General features: G+C 40.6%; 1 protein-coding gene across 4 annotated transcripts in view; it reads left to right on the top strand.

Annotated features, from left to right (window-relative positions):
- The window catches only part of MYO3B (myosin IIIB), a 493,214-nt gene that overhangs the window by 238,730 nt on the left and 227,281 nt on the right, over positions 1–27,203 (top strand). For all 4 annotated transcript variants that reach the window (XM_021668991.2, XM_064373364.1, XM_064373366.1 and 1 more), the window contains 8 exons: positions 3,313–3,411; positions 4,175–4,289; positions 11,689–11,815; positions 12,631–12,841; positions 13,825–13,972; positions 15,465–15,618; positions 16,807–16,895; positions 19,085–19,214. In XM_021668991.2, coding sequence (XP_021524666.2) covers positions 3,313–3,411; positions 4,175–4,289; positions 11,689–11,815; positions 12,631–12,841; positions 13,825–13,972; positions 15,465–15,618; positions 16,807–16,895; positions 19,085–19,214 — 1,073 coding nt within the window. The remainder of the gene's footprint in view (positions 1–3,312; positions 3,412–4,174; positions 4,290–11,688; positions 11,816–12,630; positions 12,842–13,824; positions 13,973–15,464; positions 15,619–16,806; positions 16,896–19,084; positions 19,215–27,203) is intronic.

A 27,203-nucleotide genomic window follows, 5' to 3' on the forward strand; every position in this document is an offset into this window, starting at 1 on the left:
GGCTTGGAGTAAGTGGTATAGGAGGAAGAAGTCGGCGAGGATCACAGGCATTAAACAAGTAAACTTAAATGTAGAACAATTGCAGTAAGCACCAGGAGGCAAGTAGGTGCTATTAAGGTGAAACGAGAGAAGGGAAAGACACATAACCTAGTCTAGGGAGAAAGAGAGGCTCGCTGTGTATGGGACACTTAATCTGAGATCCCAGGATCACTAGGAGTTAGGCAACAAGGTGGGGACCAGAATAAGGAGGAAAAGTGGCAAAGATAAGACTGAGACCAGATTATGCAGGGCTTTGGAACCAGGATGAGGATTTCAAACTTTATTCTAAGGACTATAGGAACCGGCTGAACGTTTTCAAGCAGGAAAATCACCAAAACCCAACTTGCATTTTGAAATGATCATACAAGCTTCAATGGGGAATGAATTGGAGGAGATCTAAGGACTGTGATGACATGATTAGGAGGCTGTTGCCAAATTCGTACAAGAGAGAATGCTGGCCTAGACTAAGGTGGAGGCAGTGGAGATGAAGAGGAGGTGGGGAGTCTGAGAGATGTTGTGCAAATGGAAATTACAGCAGTTGTTCTGGGTTGAGAACCCAAGCATCTTCCTCTATCATGTACTTGGAGTTTCCTCACACAGTAGAGGCTGGCATGAACGTAAAACAAATGAAAGATAGAGTGAGAATCATTTACGCTTCCCTGTGGCATTTTGATTAATTTTTATGAGGTCCCCTGCTTCTGTCTCCCCAGCTTAGGATGGTTTTGAAATTCAGGGAGCTACCTCTGACAGAATGGAAACCATAGTGTTCTGTGTTCAAATGTAAAGTGGTCTTTTACAAAGATAATGTGAGGAGAGCTCTAGGTCATTTGATGTGATATGTTGCTTATTGGTATAAATATTCATATACCTTACTTTCCTTATATGTAACATGGGCATAATATTGTCAACTTCACAAGGCTGTTATGAGAATTAAATGAGATGAAGAGAGGATGGGGCCTGTGCCAGTCCTGTTCATCTAACTACTGGGGTTCTACCTGCTTTTGGGCACACTCTAGGGTTCCTGTGTTGCTGGGTATGGTCTTATGACTGGTTCTGGCAAGTGGGAGTTTAATGGCAACCCTCCAGAGTCTGGCAAAGTATAAGATGGGGCTGCTCTATCAGCCACAGCCCATCAGTGACTGCAGTGAGCACAGCCGCACTGCTGACCTGCCATGGACATGTACTCTGAGCAAGAACTAAACCTTTGTTCAGTTAAGCTACTAATATCTTGGGATGTTTATTACTGTAACAAAACCTAGCCAATCTTGACAGATAAAGGGATGAAAATCAAACTGAATTTAGGCTAGGGATGCATATTGGCAGGAAAAGTTTGGAAGAATTGAGGATTAGATGGATCTGTAGAGAAACTGTGGGAAGGTGAGACTAAGATGGGCCAGCCAAAGCCTGAGCATATAACAGAGGTTAAAGAACAAGTGATATTCATCTCAGGACTTCTGGTTTCTGTCTCATTTAAGGGTGCCTCCATCACTCGATGCTTAAGCTAGAAATCTAGGAGGCAGACTCTAGGTTTCTTTCTCTTACCGTTCTCATCCAGTCTATTAGGATGTTCTTTTGGTTGTTTCTCCAGAATATATATATTTACTCTTACTCTTGTTCTCCATCACCACTACCATTACCTTATCCAAGCTATTATGCTTTCTCACCTGGACCCCCTCACTGGTTTCCCTGTATCCATCTTGGCTTCTTGTAATGACACTCAGAGAACATGAATCCCTTTAGTCCTGTATCCCTGGCACCTGGTACAGTGCCTACGGTTACTGGCAATTAATATGTTTAGTTGTTGAATAGTCACCTTTTTCTGTTTATACATATATCCTATAACATCATGTTGTATACCTTAAATATACACATTTATTTTAAAAAAATTTAAATAGGGACTGGGCACAGTGGCTCATGCCTGTAATCCCAACACTTTGGGAGACCAAGGCAGGAGGATAGCTTGTTTGAGACCAGTCTGGGCAACATAGTGAGACGCTGTCACTACAAACACAAAAACATTAGCAGAGCATGGTGGTGTGTTCCTATAATCCTGGCTACTTGGGAGGCTGAGGTTCAAGAATTGCTTGAGCCCAGAAATTTGAGGCTACCATGAGCTGTGATCACACCACTGCACTCCAGCCTGGACAACAGAGTGAGACACCATCTCTTAACTAAATTTATTAGTTCAGTGAACAAGTGAGTGAAAAATGGCAAGTAGAGGAATCTAGAATAGAAGGCAGGGATAAAGAATGTTACAGAAAAGCTTTGACAGGATAAACAACCAAAGGAAGATGAGGATACCCAGGAGAGGCTGAACAGGAGGGGGGCCATGCCATAAAGGGGGACAGGGGAAGAAGGACGACAGGATTTGTTTCCATGGAGCTAGATTGACCAAAGAAAAGATTTGCCAAAATCCTAAGGTATCAACAGAAGAGACTGTTGTCCTCCTGAAGAAAGAAAGGGATACAGAGCAGTGCTTTTCAAACTATCTGGGCTCAAGGACCAGTTTTTTTTTTTTTTAAGCTCCAACCCATTGTGAACTAATACCTTTGTAAAATGCAACGAAAATTAATTATCAGAAAAATTATGCTTTTGGATGTCATGGCAATGTCACTTACTATAAAATATCTAGGCATGTACTTTCCAGTTCCTTTTCTTGTTCTAAGCTAACACCAGTCCACAGACCATGCTCAGAGTAGCACCTATCTGAAAGAACCCTCGCCAGGGTCGCCTAAAAGAGGTGGATGGCAGTAGACCAGACTAATGAATGACATTTTGAATAGTTTTTTTAAGAATACCAGCTTAGGAGAGTGAAGACCCTAGTTCTGGACCAATTCTGCTCCCTAACCTGCTGTGAGACCTGCAGACCACCTCTGTATAGGGCTCCAGTAAAGTAGAGGATTTGGCTGTTGTCTCTAGGCTGGAATTCACTGCCTCTGAAGCAGCACATGGTACAAGCAGAAGGCAGTAGGTATTTGGGCTGTAATAGAAAGATCTCAACATATGTAACCTGACTGTTTCCTATAAATGTCCCATTCTCTAAAACCTCCTTTTGCTTGTAGTAAAGTTAAGTGTGTTTAATAATGCAAGATTTTGACAGTTACTATACTAATCCTATCACTGTTCTGTAAGTGGGATTTATAATATTTAATTGCCTGAAAATACAAATTTGCCATGGAATAGTATTTTGCACAGAAAGAAAATGGTGTAAATTACTTGAGGTGGGGAAGCCAGAATATGTTATTACTAAAGTCTCTTTTTTTTTTTTTTCAGGGGAGAGAAAAATTTTCACATATTTTACTATATTTATGCTGGTCTTTATCACCAAAAGAAGCTTTCTGACTTCAGACTTCCTGAGGAAAAACCTCCTAGGTAAGTGTCAGGGGGGTTGGTTGTCAATTTTAGATGAATGTACAATTAGCAACTGACAAACTTGAAAGTAAATGGAGCTGTTTTCCTAACTGGAAACTCACAGTATATTTAACTGAAGTACCCAGGATAAGATGGCAGGAACTATCTCACCATTTTCATTGTCTAGAAAGTTCAAAAACTCAACTGCACATGATTTATTTTTTCTCAGCCATTTGCATCATTATTCCACCACAGTATTAGACTATAAAGGAAATAGGCTGGGTGTGGCAGCTCATGGCTGTCATCCCAGCGCTTTGGCAGGCCGAAGTGGGAGGATCACTTGAGGCCTGGAGTTTGAGACCAGTCAGGGCAACATATTGAGAACCTGTCTCTACAAAAAAATTTTCTTAATTAGCTGTTCGGGAGGCTGAGGTGGGAAGTTTGCGTGAACCTGGGAGATCGAGGCTGCAGTGAGTCAAATTTGTGTCACTGTGTTCCAGCCTGGGTGACAGAGCAAGACCCTGTCTCAAAAAAAAAAAAAAAAAAAAAAAATTAGCTGGGAGTGGTGGCATACACTAGTAGTCCCAGCTATTTTGGGAGACTGAGGCAAGAGATCACTAGAGCCCAGGAGTTCAAGGCTGCAGTGAGCTATGATCACACCACTGCAGCTCAGGCTGGGCAACAGTGAGGCCCCATCTTTAACAAGCAAACAAACAACAAATGGAAATGCCTGTACTTTCCAAGTCAGTGCTCATTCTGTTTGGTCATACTCCACTTCATTTAGGTACATAGCTGATGAAACTGGAAGGGTGATGCACGACATAATTTCCAAGGAGTCTTACAGAAGACAATTCGAAGCAATTCAGCATTGTTTCAGGATTATAGGGTTCACGGACAAAGTAAGTGATCATCAAGAGGAAACTCAAGTGGCAATATTCTTAGATGAGTATGAGTAAACGTGGATATTTCTAACTTGGGACAGGATATTTGCTTTTCAAATGCCATGTTGGTCATGTTAGAAGGTCTTGCTACTCAAAGTGTGGTCCCAGGGCCAGAAACATTTTTATCACCTGAGAGCTTATTAGAAATTCAAACCCAGAGGTCTAGAATGAGTGAAGTAGAATATAAACATTTTAGGCTGGGTGGTGCAGTGGCTCATACCTGTAATTCCAGCACTTTGGGAGGCTGAGGCGGGTGGATCATGAGGTCAGGAGTTCAAGACCAGCCTGACCAATATGGTGAAACCCCGTCTCTACTAAAAATATAAAAATTAACCAGGTGTGGTGGCGTGTGCTTGTATTCCCAGTTACTCAGGAGGCTGAGGCAGGAGAATCGCTTGAACCCAGGAGGCAGAGGTTGCAGTGAGCCAAGATTGTGCCACTGCACTCCAGCCTGGGCAACAGAGCGAGGCTCCATCTCAAAAAAAAAAAAAAAAAAAAAAGAATATAAACATTTTAACAAAAAGCCCAGATGAACATCAAACTAACTAGGAGAGCACTGTTGTAAGGACCATGTGTTGATAAATTGTTATCATTGTCATGAATTCATTACAGATGTAATAACAAATACCAAAACAATACTGCATTTTTCTCTGATTTAGGGTTTTTCCAGCCACTAAAGTGAATTGGGAGTAGCAGTACAGGAATATGTAGATTACACCTTAGTCACATAAATATATTTATTCAAGTAGCTCATTGGGTAACAAGATAAATTAAGAAAACCCTTTCAACTTTCTTACAGTTATTTCCTTCTCCATGGTACACAGTTGCACATTATTAACTATAGCTCTAAGTACTGTACTACTTTTTTTTTTTTTTTTTTTTTTGAGACAGAATGTTGCTCTGTCACCCAGTCTGGAGTGCAGTGGTAGGATCTCAGTTCACTACAATCTCCGCCTCCCGAGTTCAAGTGATTCTCCTGCTTCAGCCTCCTGAGTAGCTGGGATTATAGGTGCACACCACCACGCCTGACTAACTTTTGTATTTTCAGTAGAGATGGGGTTTCACCATGTTGGCCAGGCTGGTCTCGATCTCCTGACCTCAAGTGCTTTGCTTACCTTGGCCTCCCAAAGTTCTGGGATTACAGGCATGAGCCACCACACCCGGCCAATACTGTACTACTCTTATCATCCTAGATACAGGCTGTCTCTATTAAATATATGCTAGGGGTGACAGACAATATTTATAACCCTAGCCTCAAACATTTTGTCATAGTTTCTGGGCTTCATGCCATCAATTTTGCAAAATATATGGATTCTTTTGCTTTTCCAACAAAGGGGGTGAATGATTAGGAGGTAGGTGAGAGTGTTAAATCTTAAGAGATTAGATTACAAGACACTCCAGTTACCCTGGGACGGCCACTCTAGATAAAGGATTGCTCCTGTGTAATGTTTTGTGTTTGGCTAGCCCTTCCCTCCCCTGCATGGTTGATTTTAGTCATAATAGCACCTTTTTTTGCCCCCTAGCCAGCTGTTAACTTTCTCTGTTGGCCTCCCACAGACTCTAAACTGACAGACAGTGGAAAATCCCAAAGGTCAGATAAAAATATAAACATATTTTCCTTGACTTCTTAGAGGGGAGCAATTAAACAAGTTCCGGCATTGCTAAAGGACCTTTGTGGTTATTAACTTATAGAACAGGTTTTTTTTCAAAGATGCATCCCCAGAAGAGTCAAAGCATGGTAGAGATGGCAGTGGAGCAATTTGAAGTCACTGGTGTCATGCCAAAGTGCTCAGGGGCACACTTCCTTAAAAGGGTACAGGAACCATAGAGAAGCCAAGGCTAATAATCATTATTAACAGGGTTAATATTTTGTTTTGAGTATAAATATAGTCATAAAATACTGTGAAGAGATTGATCCTAGCTGAAACCTTTCAGGCTTAGCATTCCATTATTGGGATGCTAAGCATGTAGGAGTTATTTACACCCTGTTGCTCAAGGTCATCACCAAGGTCTGATTGCAAAAATTCAAAAAATTGCAACCTCAGGCATAAGTAGGTTAAAAGAAAGTACATAATGGTGCCGTTTTAATAACAGCGATGTACTGCTGATAATAATAAAACAGATGCTATCTGTTTCAGGTTAAACTCTATTAAAAACTGTTAAAATCTGTTTTAGTATAACAACACTAAAACATTAAAAACAGAAGAAATTATGTATGTCCTCAAAGTAAGCCATCTGGGACAAAAAGCTACAATAGAAAGAAATGAACGACTGGTATGAATGAATGTGAAAGAAAAAAATGTAAAAGATGGTGAACATTTTTAATTTGTGCCTGGTCCATACTGTTAAATGAATAACCAGAATGTAATGGTGTTATATGTGTATATTTTCACCATGTCCCATGTAATTCATACAGGAAATAAACCAATTTATATCAGCTGCAACCTTAGAAATGAAAGGAAGAAGCTGTATCTTATCTCTCCGACTCTGAATTCTGTGGTTCTATCTCTGCAGACAACCTGTTTTGCTGAGTTAACTCAGTTCACTTTATGTTTTTAAACTCAAAGTAGTGTGACTAAATTCCGAAAGATCCAGTTGAAAGTAGTCAGGAAACAGATGCCAAATGCTGATGTAACAGAACTTTCTCTTAAGTTTTTCTGGCAGACATTTCTAGGTAAAGCTTAAATGAACTGGTCAAGTCAACCCAAATTATGGTTCTTCTCCTTTCTTATAATGTCACTAGTTCCCTGCAGGTTTCCTTTATTATTTTCTCAAACCTTTACAGCAAAATTATGAGTAGCAAACTTTAGTGTGGACTCAGGAGCATGAATTTTAATTCTGAGACACCAGCCAAAGTATCTGAAAGAACACCTGACCCTCAGTTTATTGTAAAGAAACTTCCCTGGTGGGGGAGTCTTCCACTAATGATGATGACTCCTTGTGGAAGGTTGGGGAAATTATACCTAAGACCTTATTGTGAAGATTGTGCTTTTCAACTCTTATTTCTGGAGCCAAGCCGTACTATTTTTGTTTAATATTATGCTTGTCTTGCTGGTAGGAATTACCGTAATACATTAAATAAATTGGGTTTTATATATGTTTATATTTCATGCTACATGAAAACGTTTTGGGCAGATGATCTATGTGATAGTCAAAACTGGACATACACTGCAGATTCCCATTGGAGAGGTTAGGGAGAAGCCTTTGAGATTGGGGCAAAATTTCTTCCCTTTCTTCAAAATGGATTATGAATTGAGAGAGTACTGCTCCGAAGGGAGATTGAGGGATTATATGTTAAAATATGACTTGAGAGTCTTGAAGATTTCTAACGTCTTGATGAGACAGTAGGATACACATTTGACTTTTAAGATGCCAAATGCTGTGAGCCTCTGCAAAGGAGGCTGAGAAGTGTTGGAACAGAGCCTGTAGGGAGGCCCTTCAGCTGGTCCTAATGCAGTGCTTAGGGAAGAACTGGTGAAAAACTGAAGAGACTTACAGAAAAGAAAGAAAGTAAAGAGAGACTGGGAAAGGAAGTAAATTCCTAGGGATATACCAAAGAAACAACTACCTGAGATGCCTGTGAGCCAGGCCCAGGGGATTTCCTTAGAGTAGCACCAGGGTAACCGAGAAAACTAGGTTTCCTCTCAGCTTTTAAATTAGCCTCAGCTCTATAGAGAGAATATCTACACCACTAAAAGAAGTGTCTTATGAGAGAAGAAGGAAATATCAGACATCCTGCAGTAGGACTTTGATGGAGAAATGCTCTTTCTTCCCCACTTTTGCTTATTGGTAGTGAATCGGTTTATACTCATCAACAATAAATTGACAAACCCAGTTAGAGGACTTGTTGGTCTTCTTGAGTGAAGTTGTTCCATTTTATAACAGAAAGTTGAAACTGGTAGAAATAAAAAGAGATAGCAGCATAGCAAGATTCTGTAGAAAACTGCAGAGATGCCAGGAAAGGCTCTGTAGCTGGAGATGGAGCAAGAGAAAATGGACAGGGTAAAGAAGGTGAAAAAACCTTCCATGGCTTTCTATGGGAAGAAAATAAGAAAAATTGATCAAGTTCTAGGGTGGGAAGAGTAATCCCACAGGTGGATGTATAACTGATTGAATTTTACCATGACCGTACGTGATGTTTTGATGTGAACACAGAGGTTCCCGGGTCAGAAAGGGAGAACTAATTAACCCAAGGTTTAGGACTGATGAAGTCAAGTGGGTGGAATAGCCCAGAAATGTAAACTCCTTAATAAGGTGAACATTGGTTACCCCTGTGTAGTTCTCACTAAATCAAGGAAAGAGACCCAATCGATCATTAATTTCAGTGATTCACACGGTGTTTGAACATAAAAGTTTTTGCTCAAGGTCATAGTCTTTCACTTTAAATGGTTGCGTAGGGACTATGCTGAAGAGGATATTGCCAGAGAAGCAACAGGGCAGGATGCTGGTTTCAAGGGTATAGTCTTTGACAGCCATTTTCTGGGGTGATTATCCCAGTGTTGAAATGCCTGGAAGTCTTATTCTGGGAGGTTTCATAGCTTGTACTATACTACATGAAGAGAGAAAGAGTCATTGTGGGATGTGTGTTTTAATTACAGGAAATATGTTTTGTTTTTTTTTTCTGAGAGTACTGAGAGTTTCAGATAACCTCTTGAGATAACTGGGTATAGAAACAGCTGATGTAGAACTCACTGCAAGAGTCTCTGTTTTACCCCTGGGATCTGCCTCTGTGGGAAGTTGCTCAGTGAGTGAGCAAGCCTCACACTGTATTGATCAAAGTAATGAGGTGCTGTCATGTTAAATCCAAGCAAGTCCCAGATAACCTATTTAGTAGGTGTTCTTCTTAGCCACTCTTAAGTTGGGTGATTAAACAATGATTATTAAAGTAAAAAAACATGACATCTTGCCTTTGATTTAGAAGTTGGGAGAATACCATTTATCCATTGTCGAAACCTAGTTTAAAATCTTCATTTGTCTTTGTAGCATTATCAGGTATCCAGCAGATGTCACTATTATAGTCTGTGTTTCTTTTTTTGGCTTTACCGAGTAATGTTTACAGGAAGTTGCAATTTGTGAGGCAATGCTTTATCAGTGGTCTAGTGACAGTTTCTATTCGTTTACTGCTATGTAGAGTACTAAATCAAATTACCTGCCCGAGTATTTTTTGTGAAAGTACTTTTCTCTATCTATAAGCATAAAATGCAAAATTTTCCTGGCTATATATTTTATTGTCTCACAGATAGAAAATGTAAATTTTTAAATAAGTAAATGTACTTTAATTTCTTTTTACCACTAATGCTACATATGTATTCAACTTTCAATATAAAAATAGGGCTTAGATAATCGGAGCTGTTTTTACTCACATTTCTGACACCAAATATGTGGGTTTTTCTCCCCCATACCAACAAATTCTCTGACACCAGCTGGGTATCTTACAATCTGCTTCAATTCTGCCACTACCTACCTGGAGTTAGCATCAGACCCCATAAGCTAAGGACTCAGACCCACAAGACTACCACAACTTCAGATACCAATCACAGATCTCACATCTCCTATGCCTCTGACTGGCTGGCTATACATTGAGAGTCCCCACAATCCCCTTCTCAGATTTGATAATTTGCTAGAATAATTTAAAGAACTCAGGAAAACACTTCACTTACCATTACTGGTTTATTATAAAGGATACAACTCAATAATAGTCAAATGGAAAAAATGCATAGGGTAAGGTGTGCAGGAAGTAGCATAGAGCTTCCATGCCCTCTGAGAACACCACTCTCCCAGCACCCATGCATTCACCAGCCTGAAAGCTCTCCAAACCTCATCACCTAGGGGTTTTTATGGAAGTTCCATTACATTCACATGATTGGTTAATCATTGGCCATTGGTCATTAACTCAATGTCTAATCCCTCTCTGCTCCCCAGAGATTGGGTTGGGGAGGACCCAGAAGTTCTCTCTAATCACATGATTGGTTTCTCTGGCAACCAACTCTCCATCCTAAAGCTATCTAGAGGTCCACCAAGAGTCACCAACTTAGTATAAACTCAGGTATGGTTAAAAGGGGCTTGTAAATAACAAAAGACTCCTAGCATTGCTATCACTCACTTTCAAGGGTTTTAGATGCTTTTGTGCCAGGAACTGGGGACAAAGAACAAATACAATTGTCCCTCGGTATATGTGAGGGATTAGTTCCGGGACCCCCTAATTCATATACCAAAATCCAAGCATATTCAGTCTTGCAGTCAGCCCTGCAGAACCGACATATATGAAAAGTCAGCTCTCTGTATATGTCAGTTTCACATCTTGTGAATACTGTATTTTTGATCCATGTCGGGTTGAAAAATATCTATGTATAAAAGGACCTGCGCAGTTGGAACCAGTGATGTTCAAAAGTCAATTGTTGGCCAGGCGTGGTGGCTTATGCCTGTAATCCCAGCACTTTGGGAGGCTGAGGCAGGCAAATCACCTGATTATCAGGAGTTCCGCCAACGTGGTGAAACTCCGTCTCTACTAAAAATACAAAAAAGAGCTGGGTGTAGTGGTTCATGCCTGTAATCCCAGCTACTCGGAAGGCTGAGGCAGGAGAATCACTTGAACCCAGGAGTGCGAGATTGCAGTGAGCTGAGATCACGCCACTGCACTCCAGCCTGGGCGACAGAGCAAGACTCTATCTCAGAAAAAAGGGTATTTATTGTTATATAAAAAGATAATATCACAGATAATTTCTAGTGAGTCTTTCAAAATATTTCCTGACTTAATAACTATATATTCCATTATTTAACTTTAAAATGTTCTAGGAGCCATGAATGAATGTCTTCCCAACTCTTTCATAAAAGCAATATTCAAAAGAGGTTAAGGAAACAGCTCCTCTCTTGCTTTGAACAAAAGATCATACCTGAATTTGGGAACTGGTGTTAGGGTAAAAGGCTAAAAGTGGCTTAAAGAACAAAGAAGATTAGTTATCTCTTAATAACCATTTCAAGGTAAGAGGTTCAGGTTGCAGAGCAACTCCATTAATGCAATTGTTGGTCTAAGGCATCCTCATCAGTGGCAGGGTTGAGGCTGGGTTGCTGGGAGTTCCAGCCGGCAATAATGAGCAGGAAAAGTGTGGAGGAGGCGTGCTCACACATAGGAGGCCTAGGCCCAGAAGTGACCCACATCATTCTGCTTGCTTCGTTGTTAAAATTTAGTTATATGATGACCTCTAACTGCAAAGGAGTTTGGGACATTTGACTGTGTGTCCAGGAAAAGAGGGAGAATGGACTTTGGTAGACAGCTAGTAGTTTCCACCATACGTCTAGTGGTTCATTAGTTTGATTGGCAATGACCTTCATACATGGTTCTTGGTGTTCTTTTCAGGAGGTACACTCAGTGTACAGAATTTTGGCTGGGATTTTGAATATTGGGAACATTGAGTTTGCAGCTATTTCCTCTCAACATCAAACTGATAAAAGTGAGGTGCCCAATGCTGAAGCTTTGCAAAATGGTAAGTATTTGACATTTGATATTTGTGTGCTGTGTTGTTGCCAAAGCACATGCTTCTTTTACTTTGGTAGTTTTATAAGGCTCTGTAAAATGCAGTGCAGCATTTGCTGGTCCTTCTAATGGCTCTGGATGTTTTCACCAACTAGTATTTCCCCAAGGGTGTCCTGTGGAACATCCGTGTTCCTTCCATTAGCTGCTAGTGTTCTGCAGAAAGTAATTCTATGACAGGTAATTTTGAGCAGTTGTTTTTAACCTTGGCTGTTTTTCAAAAATCATCTACAAACTGAGAAAAATACAGGAGGTTGGACCTATTCTGAATCTCTGAATCCTCTAAATCAGCATATACAGAAGAGAAAGCAGGCACCTATTTATTTTTAAAGTTCCACAGGTAATTATGGTGGCACAATGAGGAAGAATCCTCAATTATGAAAAACAAACAAATAAACTGATTTAAATAAAGTAAAACCCTTTTTATGTTAAACTGTAGGTCATTTTAGGGCCTTTACTATATGAATGTATTTTGTGACCGTCTAAGGGTAGAATACAGTCTGCAGCTATTTCTCCAACTTACTGGTCAAAAGACCACCTCCTCTTCCTTTTCTTCATCAAGCATCTATGAAGTAAGAGCTTTCAGAACAGTTTGAGAAATACTGTGTCAGGCTGGAAGCTTCTGGGGGTTAGGGTCCTAGTTTGTTTATCTTTGAGTCTAAAGTACCAAGATGGAGTCTGGCACATAGTAGATGTTGAATAAATGCTGACAGACTGACTGAATGAAGGTCTGGCTACGTTCTGTGTCATCCTTACTCTTTGTTTCAGCTGCCTCTGTTCTGTGCATCAGCCCGGAAGAGCTCCAGGAGGCCCTCACCTCCCACTGTGTGGTCACCCGGGGTGAGACCATCATCCGTGCCAACACCGTAGACAGGGCTGCAGACGTTCGAGACGCCATGTCCAAAGCCCTGTATGGGCGGCTCTTCAGCTGGATCGTGAATCGCATTAACACACTCCTGCAGCCAGACAAAAACATATGGCAAGTTCCTCCGAGAGCAGAGGGCTCGGGAGAGCTGTCATTGACCTCACCATCTCTTAGCGTTTGCAAAAGGAAGCATTGGGTCCTCTCTGGGGTTTTCTTTATTAAAGCTTTCAGGCCTTTTCTTTTAGAAGACACAGGTGAGATCCAGGAGACTTGAAGGATTTGTACCCGAGAGGCAAATGACTGAAGGAACCACGGAAGTGCAGTATTTGAGAGAATAGTCTTGGTTGGGAGCTGGACAAACTGGGTTTGCACCCAAATTCTACAGCTTAACCTATTTATGCCTGAGGTTGCAATTTTTTAAATCTTTTCAATCAGACCTTGGTGATGACCTTGAGCAGTAGGATGTAAATAACTCCCATATGCTTAGCATTCCAATAGTGGAACACTGAGCATAAATGGATTTTAATCAGCTGCCTGTTCTAAGTCAATTTTCTCACCTATAAAATGAGGATAATAATATCCTCTTCATAGTGTTGTTTTCAGAATCAAAGAGACATTTTACAAACATTTTTAAAGCACAGTATCTTACATTATTTTTCCTACTTCTTCAACTGCTTTTTCTTGCTCTTTCCTAAGCATAGGGGTTTCCTATACTGGGAAAGAATTCACCACATCAAATTCTGAAGAGCACTCTTCCAGTTACCTTTGTGGGTGGATAGGTGGGAGAATCAGTAAGCAACAGCTGCAACCCCTTCAAACAAAGGGACTTTTAAAAATCTATTTTTATATATGAAGTTTCTCAGTAAGAATTTAAAGGATTCTACTGCTTAAAAAAGAAGTTGAAAATACTGTTGAAAGATAAAGGAACAAATAGTTTAAGACATAAACTGCTTCTTTTCTTAGGGGTGGCAGGATGCCCTTTCCATCAGTGGGTGAATTGGGTACTTGGGTTAATAAACACTTGTGCACATATATTCTCATCATCTTGAGATGGGTGTTTCCTATCCTAAAGAGTTTCATTCTTCTCTGTCATGCAGTAGTGCAGAAGATGGAATGAATGTGGGGATCTTGGATATCTTTGGATTCGAGAATTTTCTGAGAAATTCATTTGAGCAGCTCTGCATAAACATTGCCAATGAACAAATCCAGTACTATTTCAATCAGCACATTTTTGCTCTTGAGCAGGTAACAGTGAACTCTGAAGTAACTAAACTGGATGGGGAAAAGGTGTCTCCTAGCTGCCCACAATTTGCAGCAGAAACCCTGTAGATTAACAGGTAAAAGATTCTAGAGAGGAAATAGGGTGAAGCAGTCCTGGCTAAATAGTCTAAATTTGTCTGAAAAAAAGAGGTCTTGATTTCTGTGGAAAGGTATATTTCCTCACTTGAGTGGAGTTGGTGACAAGTTACTCATTTAAATCTTGCACCAAAACTCTTTTGAGCATATTGCTGCGTCCCTTCTACTTAACCAGTATCTGTGATTGTGTTCAAAATGACACAGGATGACCTTGAATTCAGGACTAGGTTCTTAACTGCTACACTAGCCCTCCCTATCCCCTATCTCCTATGTACCAGATCCCACAGTAACTGGAAAGGTATCTCCAGGGAGGAGTAAGATATGTTCTTGGTTTTCTAGAAATGGAAATCTTCCCTCTATGAGTTTAATAATAAATAAGACATAGTGAGAAACTAGTGGACCCAAGGGATGGAGGCTCTTTTCCTCTGGCAGCAGCCTGTGAGCAGTCTGTCCGACCCCAACCTTTACTTAAACCCTAAGACTCTCTTCTGTATGAAGTAGTTACAATAATGAAACATTCTGGCCAAGACTCTTGGATACAGGGATAATTGTTTTAATGCAGGCGTGAGGACACACAAACTAAACTGTGATTAGATAGACACAAGGACATTTAGTAAAAATATCAGCATTGCTTTTCTCACTGGAGTTGGATGAATCTGTACAGCACTCCTCTCCCAATCCACTCCTGTTTCAGTCCAGGTTCCTTCCGTTTATTTCCTTGGTAATCTGGAGTTTTTCTAGTTTTCCAACCCTAGATGACTCCTTTGTAGAATTCCTTGCAGAAGAGAAATCTCTTTTCTTGGTTTAAACCATATTTGTCACCAAAACAAATTTTTTTCAGCTTTGTTGCCCAGGCTGGAGTGCAGTGGCTCAATCTCAGCTCATTGCGACTTCGCCTCCCAGGTTCAAGTGATTCTCCTGCCTCAGCCTCCTGAATAGCTGGGATTGCAGGAGCATGTCACCACACCCAGCTAATTTTTTGTATTTTTAGTAGAGATGGCATTTCACCGTGTTGGCCAGGATGGTCTCGATCTCCTGACCTCGTGATCCACCCGCCTTGACCTCCCAAACTGCTGGGATTACAAGCATGAGCCACCACACCTGGCCCCTTGTACGTTAGTTTCTAAATGATAAGTTACCAAGTCCACGTTTGAGAGAGAGCTTTCGCTAGGTTTAGCTGCCTGCCATAGGCCACTCGTAAGTCAGATTTAAATGCATAGCCTCAATGTTATGCAGAAGATTCCTTTACTATACACATAAAAAATATCATGCTTTCCACATGCATTCAATACTGCCTAACCCAGAAAGTCCATGACAAAGTATCTTGGTGGTACCAAGACTAGTTTCGGGCTGGAGAGATTCACAATCCATTTCCCTCCAGATGGAATATCAGAATGAAGGCATTGATGCTATACCCGTGGAATATGAGGACAACCGCCCACTCTTGGACATGTTCCTCCAGAAACCCCTGGGACTGCTTGCGCTTTTGGATGAGGAAAGTCGGTTTCCCCAAGCAACTGACCAGACCCTGGTTGGTAGGTACCTTCTGAGAAAAAGGCATATACATTTAGAACAAAACTTGGCTCATGTCATCAATTGAGTGCACTTTAATAAATTTACCTTATCTATTTTGCCTATATTTTGTCTATGTGGTGGGCTGTAAGAATATAGGCCTTCTTTTTAATTGAATTGAAATGTTCTGGTAGAATTTGAGTTTTAAAGCAAACCCATCACTATTCCTAACCCCTTCCCACTTTCCTATTCCTGCCAACATGATGAGCATTAGCCTATGTTGATATCATTTTTACACCGTCCTCTCTCTTCTTTCCTATAGTCAATGTTTGCTTCTCCTCCTTTGTGTGCCCCCAGCTCATGTCTTCACCTGGACCCCCATCCACCTCCAATCTGATTTAGTGCAGAAGCCCTTTCCAGCCTCCTGGCTTCCAGGCTCCTACCTTCACCATATACCCTGGACCTCCCAGCTAGTTTAGTCCTTCTAAAGCCACCTTCTCATTAGGTTACTGTTATCTATAAGAGGAATATAGGGCACTTCCTCCTGACATCAGAGGCCCTCTCCTCTATTCTGTACCCTGTTCCTCTGGAATCTTCAGTGTTTTTCACAGCCTTTGTTCCTCACTTAGATTGTGAGATGCCTGGGTCAATGAAGCCTCAGTCTTTACATGCCATTAGTGCTTAGCAGTTTCTCACACCTAGTAGGCTTTCAATCACAGCAATAGCAGAAACTGTGTGTTAAAGGAGGAGCAAAAAGTTTCAAGCCTTTTCCCTAGATGGAAAATTGATTTGTGGCAGAGATTCACTTTTATGAGTTGAAATTGTAACCCTCAGTGGTTTTCTTTGATATATGATATTGTCAAAAGTTGTCCAGATGAGTTTAAATGAGGGTCCCCTGCCTTCTATGGGATATCTTCATGGTTCTAAAACTAACTGGCAGGGCCTCCGATGACATCAGTGTCCATGCTAGGAGTTCTTAGAAACAGCAGGAGAACGTACGATCCTAGAGCACAGCCTGACTAAAGACAACACTACACAACTAAGCAAGGATGTAAGGATAAATGCCCATCATATCGATGATCCTGCTCTACCCTTGTTAATACCAAGGCCTTATTCTGAAAGCCCTTATTCCTCATGGCTCGAGGAACAAGTTTTTGTTTGAAAGCGAAAATAATTCACATTGTAACTCTCCAACATAAATATCCACACAGATAAATTTGAAGATAATCTACGATGCAAATACTTCTGGAGGCCCAAAGGAGTGGAGCTGGGCTTCGGCATTCAGCATTATGCTGGAAAGGTGAGGCCAGTGTGACAGTTATTAGACTCGAATTTGACAAAGGGTAAGTGTCTATATTACCCTGTCTGTGCTGCTCATGAAATTGCTTACAGATTTCTGTCTCCTTTCAATTCTTCCTGAATACCTAATCATAATCCTTAAAGTTTCTCAGTGGTGCTGCTCACAGAAAGTTGCCCCTGGCATAGAAGCAGTTTCTCACTGGGGTGGCCCACAGAGTCGCCATCTGCTTCTCACCTGAGGTTTGGCCTATAACTGACAGCTCTCCAGAGAGAAAACATATTACAGCTTTTTGCAGTGTTTAGCGGTAAATGTTCACATTCTAAAGTCATTTGGTGACATGTAGGTAATGGAGGAAGGTTAATATCACAGTGGGGCTCAATTTTTAGTACTTTAATCATATGTCTAAGGGGTCTGAAAGTATCCAGATGAAAAGAAAAAAAAATTCACATTATTGTCCAGATGTTAAGCTCTTACAACTTAACTGAAATTTCCACTTTTCATACATTATACCTCAGTCTCAATTTCAAGTTCCTGAAGCAGATTAGTGACAGATTCAGGAAATTCCCTATCCTATAACCACAACCTCCTTGCTTATGGTATTCCCAAAGGAGCCATTTGAATTATGGCTAATTGGCTCCTCTGGAGTCTGCTGAGGCTGTAGGTCCAGAAAATAGGTAAGAGTCCATGAAAGGCATTTTTGATTATTTTACTGATTTAAGATGTATTGAAATTGTCTTTCATAATTATATCATGGCATTGGAACTAATTTTCTTAACTGGATATTGGGAAATTCTAGTACAAGGGAAGGGGATTGTTTTTTTTCCACCTAATACTTTATGGTATGTATTTTGAATCTTTGTTAGAAATTGTAATTCAGGCTGGGTGCGATGGCTCCTGCCTGTACTCCTAGCATTTTGGGAGGCTGAGGTGGGTGGATCACGTGAGGTCAGGAGTTCAAGACCAGCTTGGCCAACATGGTGGAACCCCGTCTCTACTAAAAATACAAAAAAATTAGCCGGGCATAGGCTGGGTGCGGTGACTCACGCCTGTAATCCCAGCACTTTGGGAGGCCGAGGTGGGTGGATCACATGGTCAAGAGATCGAGACCATCCTGGCCAACATAGTGAAACCCTGTCTCCACTAAAATACAAAAATTAGCTGGGCGCAGTGGTACGTGCCTGTAGTCCCAGCTACTCAGGAGGCTGAGGCAGGAGAATTGCTTGAACCCGGGAGGCGGAGGTTGCGGTGAGCCGAGATTGTGCCAGTACACTCCAGCCTGAGCAATAGAGCAAGACTCCATCTCAAAAAAAAAAAAAAAGAAAGAAATTGTAATTCAGTTTTTGCCCTTAAATATTTCATTTACCTTAGCATATTAATGTCCTCTTCAGAGTCTGAAATACCACCATCTACCCTGATTCCCCTCCCTGTTCCTCTTTTCTGCCTCCCATTCCTGTCCTCTTCCTCTCACCTCTCTCTCCATCTCACTGTCCTTTTACACCTATTTCCCACCCAGCCCTCTTCTTGACTCTCTTTTCCTTTCTTGATTTTAGGGGAAAAAAATTTTTTTTGACTCTGTGTTTTTGCTGCATTCATTTGCCATTCAAAGCTTATTTGTAGGGAAGGAATTATCTGAGGGCGTTCCTTAAAATTTATCTGAACTGGATCCCCTCTGTTCTGAGAACCAAGAACTACTCAGCATCCTTGAGTAATCACTCAGATCTCATGAGGACCTAGGGAGGCAGTGAGCATACTTAAAGTAGTTGTGAGCATAGGGCCAAACTGCCTGAATTTTGGTGCCTACCTACCACGTGTGAAATGTGTGACCATGGGCACATTACTCAGCCTCTTCCTAAGTCTCTACCTGCCTACCAGTAAAATGGAGATAATAATAGTGTTTACCTCATAGGATGGATGTTTTGCACATGGTATCTGATATATTTTAATAATTATTCTGATGTGATTCATCTTTGATAGGACTCTTCAAAAAACAACTAGACAATAAGTTAAGATAAACTGGCCTGTCAAAATCATAATTTGTCCCCTTATCTGGTGCTCTAGATATAAAAGCATGGCTATGTCAAGATGAGCTGTACACAGAGGTCGATTAATGACAGGCTAGACAGCTTGCCAATGTCACCACTGAGGGAGAGTTGACCTGGCTAACTTGCTGTTTGCTATTCATGTTACAGGTATTATATGATGCTTCTGGGGTTCTTGAGAAGAATAGAGACACTCTCCCTGCTGATGTGGTCGTGGTCCTGAGAACATCAGAAAACAAGCTTCTTCAGCAGCTCTTCTCAATCCCTCTGACCAAAACAGGTACCCGGGAGCCCTCTGGTAGCCCTGTTCCTAATGCTTTTGCAAGATCAGGTGGCATTTTCCAGTTAGTTTCCAAATATTGCCAGGGCTGCACCACCAACATTGAGCTTCTTTAAGCAGAAGTAGGGGTCTAAATTCAAGAAAAGGAAAGTGATTGTTTCTTTTGTAATTTAATTGCACAGCATCAGTGTGTACACAGACACATGTGCATGCACACATAAACATACATACACGATCCATAACACCAACTCTTAGACTTCCTCTTCCTTCTTTGCAGTCTTCTGTTTATAAAGCTATATGCTATCATTAATTCATGCTAAGCACTCTAGGATAGTCTCCGTTTACCAAGACTTAACAGGAAGAAGATTACTTCTATTTGTGTGTGATTCCAGGTGAATGGAGTGTGCTGAATCTGAGGTATCAGAGGTCAGAGTTTCCTCAAAGATCATGTTGGTCCAATTTCTGCCTAGTTATGACCCCACCCCACCTCTCTCCTAACCAACAGGTCCATCACTGGCCTATATACATGGCCTTTGCCTACTTACAGTTACCTTCTGTTTAGTTGCTGTCAGTCCTCATGCCAAAAAAGCAGGAAACTAGGGCCAAAGAACAGAACTTCCAGGTCTTAACTGTTTTTCCAAATGGGTTCTAATTGAGTCAACTTTTAAAAATTTACCTGGGATCCTGCAGCTTTTAGGTGGGCAGCCAACTCAGTCTTCTCACAGCTCTACTCAAGGGCTTTATGTTTTTTAAGCTAGGTCTGGAAATAGCCGTGGGCATGCTTTTAAGAAAAAAACGAAGAGAAACCTCTTTATCACTGTTCATTGTTCACTATTTCCTCTTCTTTTCTTCCTACATCCCTCTTACTGGCTGCCAGGTCTGATTTTTAGCAACTTGCAGAGGAATGAAAAGCCTGGTTAAGAAAAAAAGCCACAGTCTCCAGCCTTTGCTTCATCTTAACTTGGAAGGAAAGTTGAAATCAGGCTCGCTCTTCAAACATGCTCCAGTAAGCAGAACTAGTAGCAGTGCCCATCAGAAGGCTGCCCTCCAGCTTCCATTCCAGACCTTCCTTGAGGCAGCCGGGATGTAATTGAATATGGACTCCCGGGAGCTCGGGGCAGGTATGCAAAGAGCTGGTTGGTGTTTCCTTACCAGAGACCCAGGGATGATGTAGACTCCTCATCAGGCGTCTTCAGCACAGAGGTGAAGAGACAGCCATTATTGATAGGGGACATGCTTTTATTAGATGATTCCAAAATCTATCTAAATAACTCTTCAGCTGGCATTTACATCCTCCCGTAAATATTAGTTACGACTTGTCAAAACTGTTCACAACTTCAGAATTTCCAACTTTTCAACCTTTGGCAAAATAAAAACAATTTCATGGCCCAGACCACTAGGTGGCGCTGTGAAGAGAATAAGGCCCCGCAGCCAGCCTCTGTTCTCACTCGACTCGCCTGACGGTGGGAGGAACAGGAACAAAGAGAGAGCCTCCTCTGCTGCTGCTTTTCCCCCCTCCCAGAGAGCTTTTCTCTTGTCGTGTAACTGTTTCTGAATCTTGTTTTGAATCTACACACGACTTGATAGAAACAAAAGTGAAAAATAAGAATAGAAACAAACTTGATGTACCAATAAGCTTCCCAGCATTCCTGAGCTGTGTATTATGCATAGTAATTTTCTTTGAGAGCCTAAGCTGGAGCATAGCTTAGGATGCTCCACATTTTGGGAATAATTAAGAAGCCACAAACATAAAACTAATAAGCATGATTCTCTTTTCTTTTTGCGGAATTATTTATGTAGGAATGAATTCAATCAACAAACATATATAGAACAGCTTCTAGTAATAAGGTACTTTTTAGGCAACAAGGGAAATGTAACAGTAAAGATACTATGGCTTTGCCATACCATACACCAATTAGAATTTTCTTTTTTTTTCCTTTTTCCTTTTTTTTTTCTTTTTTGAGATGGAGTCTTGCTCTGTCACCCAGGCTGGAGTGCAGTGGCGTATCTCGGCTCACTGCCACCTCCGCGTCCCGGGTTCAAGCAATTATCCTGCTTCAGCCTCCTGAGTAGCTAGGACTACAGGTGTGTGCCACCACACCTGGCTCATTTTTTGTACTTTTAGTAGAAACGGGGTTTCACCATGTTGGCTAGGATAGTCTTGACCTTTTGACGTCATGATCCACCCGCCTCGGCCTCCCAAAGTGCTGGGATTACAGGCATGAGCCACCACATCTGGCCTCAGCTAGAACTTACTTTTGCCTTCATTTTCTGTATAGAATTGGGCACTAGTTCTCCTTGTGACAGTAGTTGCCCTCAAACCTCAATTGTAATGTGATTGTGCATCCTGTGTTGAATGTCAGAATATTACTTTTCTAACTTTAAAACATTCATAATGTATATTTTTGGGGGTTACTATGTTACAACCTTTGAAGATGGGAAACCTCACTGGACAGAAATAAGTTGTGCTGTTAATCACCAATACTTGTTTCAGGCATATTCCTTTATGAAGGGGAAGGTGCCTGTACATCTTGAGATTCCCACTGGAAGCAAGGTCCCACACATCCTGGCACTTTGGAGAAGAATATGCTAATATTTTCAATGCATAGGAAACCATTTTCTTGTCATTTTAGTTTTTCCTGTTTTAATTGTTTTATCAAAATTAAATGTAGTACTAGTTCAATAAGCATAGATATTATGGGCAATTACTTTGCAAACCTCTGAGGAATGAACTACAGGGAGGAAGAAAAAGATCAAAGTTGGGAAGGCTTGGAGGCAATTAGCCCAAAACATAAAAGGAGGTCCAGTGTTGGACTCCTGAACTCTGAAAAAGAAGAGAACATTTCTTAGGAAGACCCATAAGAGACGTTGGCAGTGCTCTGGCTCCTGATCTTGGTTGTGGTTATATGGATGTTCACATTATATTTATTATGCTGTACATTTATGTTTTGCATACTTTTCTGTGTGTGCATTCTGTGTCACAGTAATGTTGAGGTTTTTTTCCCCAAAAGATAGAGAAGACCCCTTAAAATGTGAAGAAAATAAAGCTTGGTGTGGTAGTGAATGGCTAGAGTCCCAGCTACTCAGAAGGCTGAGACAGGAGAATCACTTGAGCCTAGGAGTCCAAGGCCAGCCTGGGCAACATAGCGACACCTTCATCTCCAAAAATAATTAAAAATTTTTAAATGCAAAGAAAAACTTTAATTTCTTTATTAAGGATTCCTGACTGTTAAGTTGAGGTTTTCCAGTAGATAGATTGCCATTGTCCTTTGCTTTCAAAAATAGGTGTCAGAGAGTCCCAGGCTCACTTTCTTGTTCTTTCAAGTTACTTCCTCTCTGAGCTGCTGGGCAGGTAACAATCCCTTCATTAGGATGTATCATATCCTAATGCAAAAAAAAAAGTATAGTCATGCATAGCTTAATGATGGGGATGCATTCTGAGAAATGCATCGTTAGGTGATTTCCGTTGTGCAAACATCATAGAGTTCTTACACAAACCTAAATGATATAGCCTACTATACACCTGGGCTATGTGTTATAGTCTACTGTTCTTAGGCTGTCAACCTGTACAGTATGTTACTGTACTGAATGTTGTAGCTAGTTGTAAGATAATAGCAAGTATTTGTGTATCTGAACATATCTAAACATAGAAAAGGTACAGTACAAAGATGGTATGATAATCTTATGGACCCACCAGTGTATATGCAGTCCATTGTTGACCAAAATGTCACATGGTGCATGACTGTGCTGGGGCTTGATTTAATTTCTTATCAAGGTTGAAAGGATCAACCTCTGTGAGTATATGTGCAATCATAATATAAAATCAAATATAGTAATCCAATTGGCATTTTCCTGTTTCCAGCTCCCACTTTCCAGAGTGCTGAGGAGATTAAAAACCATAAGGAGTGGAATAATGAGGCCCAAGGTCACCAGGAGACAGGGCTCATCCCAGGTTTCTGCAGACCCCTTCTTTTTTTTTTTTTTTTGTTTTGAGACACAGTCTTGCTCTGTCACCCAGGCTGGAGTGCAATGGTGCGATCTCAGCTCACTGCAAACTCCATCTCCTGGGTTCAAGCTAATTTTTGTATTTTTAGTAGAGATGAGGTTTCACCGTATTGACCAGGCTGGTCTCCAACTCCCAACTTCCTGATCCTCCCACCTTGGCCTCCCAAAGTGCTGGGATTACAGGCATGAGCCACTGTGCCCGCCCATCTGTAGCCTTCTTCTGCTGGCACACAGCGGCATCTTGTTGTGGAGGTGCCTGTGCCTGAGAGGCATTGCAAGGTTCTCAGTTAGGTTCTGGTGAAGGGAGGCAGCCACAGTCAATACGAATTCTCTCAGTTCTCTTCTCACGCTTATGCAACCAGCCCTTTGCCTGCAGATGGGCCGCTTCAGACCTGACGCAATATTCTTTGTAATACTTTCTATTGATAGGAAATTCTCTGAAGATTTTAGGTGTGAAAACTTGAAATAGCAGCAACACTGCTTTCTAACCCTTCAGCTGGGACTTTCCAAACTGAATGATCCAGATAGAAAACATTAAAAGGAAGGATATTATAACAGGGTTTCATGGCATATTTTCCTGTTTGGGAAATGTTCCACTTACTACTAGTAAACTGACAGAAAAGTTCAAAAGCCTCACAGGGAGAAAGAAAGAGGGTTTCAAAAAGAACTTGAAAATTCACTTTTGTCTCTGAATCATGAATGTGTAGTTTGGGGTGTTAAGTGAGTTATGAACTTGGAAAAATAAAAATAGCACCAGAGGGAACATTCTCTGAAACTCAAAGTTTGATTTTTGCTTCAGAACCTACAACTGAGTGTTACCCTCATTGCTTTCTTCTGTCTGAAGACTCAGGTCTCTCCCTTGGAATTTGATTTGCAGTAAAAATCAACAATAAAGTATCTCTTTCTTGACTTCTATTTGCTCCTCTGTTTTGGATGGGGGGAACACTTCCACGTTCACTTTCATAACACTTCCACTGCTGAAATTCTTGCTGTCAGTTTTCTGAGTCCGGATTCTGTAATGCCCAAAATTAATTAAACTCTTAAGAGAGTGCCTTTTGGTAACCATCTCTCAGCTTACATTTTCCACTTATGGCCGTTGCTCTATCCTGACAGTTTAGCAAAAGGGTCTGGCAGATGAGCTGAATCTAAGTGACAAAGTTTCAGGGACACAGACATGGATAGTGCTGGCTCTTCCTGAAATGGTGGCTCTGATGACCCAGCACCATCGGGCAGCCCTGGGGAGTGAGTTCCTCCTTACAAAGACACCTACTTCTATTCAATTTGGGAGTGTATTTCAGTCAATAGATAATTATGTATTTTGAATCTGTCTAGATACGGTGCTATGCATAGGTTATTTCTAGAAGTAATACAACAAAGTCCCAGCTAGAATGGCCAGAGTGCTAAATCCCAAAATATATAAAAGATGAGCAAAAAATGTAAATTCTGAACAGGAATGTAAATCCATAAGTGAAGCTATATAACAACTATGTCCATACAAATAAAAACAGAAGGAAAAGTCAGGGAAATGTCATGGGTTAACATGAGGAAAGACTTCTTTTAACCAAGAAGAGCTTTTGGATTGGTGTTTGTTTGTTTGTAATAGGAGACTAGAGAAAATTGGACAGTCTGGGAGTAATGAGGCATTCTAAGCCAGGGTCTACAGCACTGGAAATGAGAGGGAGGTGGAAGTTACATGATTTAATCAATAGGACAAGGAGGAAAGAGCTCTTTGGGCAGAGGGAGGTTATAAGGAGGAAGAAATGATGGCAGGCTGCTGAGCAGAGGGTGGCTCATGATGCCCGTCTGAACTGCTGTAAGTGGTTGGGCTGGGCTCCTCAAGAGCACAACTCTAGGGTGAGAAAGAAAAACTTGAACAAGGGTGTTAAAGACTGACTAGTGAGAGCCAGGGTGCACCCAAGGCATCTGTGTGTTTAGCTGTGTATGAACAGGTACTCAATTAATACTTTTACATTCTAGATTTAGATTTAGGATCCAGTTTGAGTAAATTTTTGTTTAAGATGTGAGGTTAAGGTGTTTTGATGTTTTTTCTCCATAACTGTGCCCAGTTGTTTCAAAACCATTTGTTGAAATAACTATCCCTTCTCCATTGAATTGCTTTTGCATCATTGTCAAAAATCAATTGGTTATTATTTATGTGGGTCTGTTTCATAGATCAAGGTATCTGCCTCTTCACCAGTACCACACTATTGCAGATTTATAGTAAGTCTTAAAATCAAGTAGTATGATTCCTTCAACTTTATTCTTCTTTTTCAAAATGGGTTTGGCTATTCTAGTTCCTTTGTCTTTCCATATAAATTTTAAATGCATCTTGTCTACATCTATAAAAAGTCCTGCTGGGATTTTGACTAGAATTGCATTAAATCTACAGATGAATTTAGGAAGATTTGGCAGCCTTGCTAAGTTGAATATTCCATTCCATGGACATGGTATGTCTACTTATTTGGATCTTGTTTGATTTATTTAATCAATATTTTGTCGTTTACAGCATACAGATCCTGTACATGTTTTATTAGATGCATACCAAAGTATTTCAATTTACAGAACTAGTATAAATGAGTATTTTAATTTTGATTTCAATTATTCATTGCTAATATGTAGAAATGCAGATGACTTTTCTTTTTGTGTACTGACTTTGTCACTCACAACCTTGCTAAACTCATTAGTCCAGAAGGTCTTTTTGTTTTTTATTTTTGTATATTCCTTGGGATTTTCTGTATAGACAATCATGTTGTCTGTGAATGAGAACTCTTTTGTTTCTTCCTTTCTGATCTTATGCTTTTTATTTGTTTTTCTTGCCTTATTGTACTGGCTAGGACTTCTACTATGATGCTGGATAAAAGTGATGAAAGGAGACATATTGCTTTGTTCCTGATCTTGAGGAGAAAGCATTCTGCCTTTAACCATTAATTATGATGTTAGCTGTGGGTTTTATGTAGGTGCCTTTGCACTTACTGTTCCCTATATCTGGAACACTTTTTTTTTCCTAAGACATACCCATGGCTAACTTCTCTCCATTCAGATCTTTTCTCAAAACCTACCTTTTCTGGCTATCCTGCTTAAACTTTCAACCTATTCAACATTTTATATCCCCATTGCTGTTTTATTTTTCTTCTTAGCTCTTATTACTACCTTACCTATTGTATACATTTTGCTCATTTATCTTGTTTATTGTCTGTCGTCCTTTGCTGTAATGTAAGCTCTAAGAGGGTAGAGAATTTATCTCATTTGTTCATTACTGTGTCCTCAAAGCCTTAAAATACATCTGGCATATAGTGGGCATTCAATATATTTTTGCTCAATAAATGAATAGATACATGAGCCAAATCTATGTATCCACCTGCACTGTTCCTGTTTGGTCTATCTTCCTTCTATATATATTTTTTTTTACAAAGATACCATGTGACCAGTGCATCTATGTTTCCTCTGGCCTAAGGGCTTCTGAACCATCCCTGCTCTTATTACAGATAAGATGCTCTCTACTTGTACATAGCATCCCTTTCTCTCTTACCTCCACAAAGACTTTGATCCTGTAGTTATTTCTCATCTCTTCTGCACATCTGTTTATTCCTCTTAATGTGATTGTTCTTACATAGTCTCTTTCATCTTTTCAATCATTTCTTATGGGTTGAATTGTGTGCCCTCCAAAAAAAGATACATTGAAATCCTAAACCCTAGTACCTCAGAATGTGACCTTATTTGGAATTAGGGTATTTACAGAGATAGTCAACTTAAAATGATGTTTTTAGGGTGAGCCCCTAATCCAATATGAATGATGTTCTTATAAAAAGGGGAAATCTCAACACAGAGACACACACAAGGAAAACACCATGTGAAGATGAAACCAGAGTTCATAGTGATGCATCTACGACATCTCTCACCTGAACCTGCTAACTGAACTCTCTGCTTCTCCACTTGCCTTATATAGCCCAACAGCCCTCTTAAAAGATACAAATTAGATCGTGT

This window comes from Aotus nancymaae, unplaced genomic scaffold (genome assembly GCF_030222135.1).
Source record: "Aotus nancymaae isolate 86718 unplaced genomic scaffold, 86718_ANA_hifiasm-v0.15.2.pri h1tg000008l, whole genome shotgun sequence".
NCBI lineage: Eukaryota > Metazoa > Chordata > Mammalia > Primates > Aotidae > Aotus > Aotus nancymaae.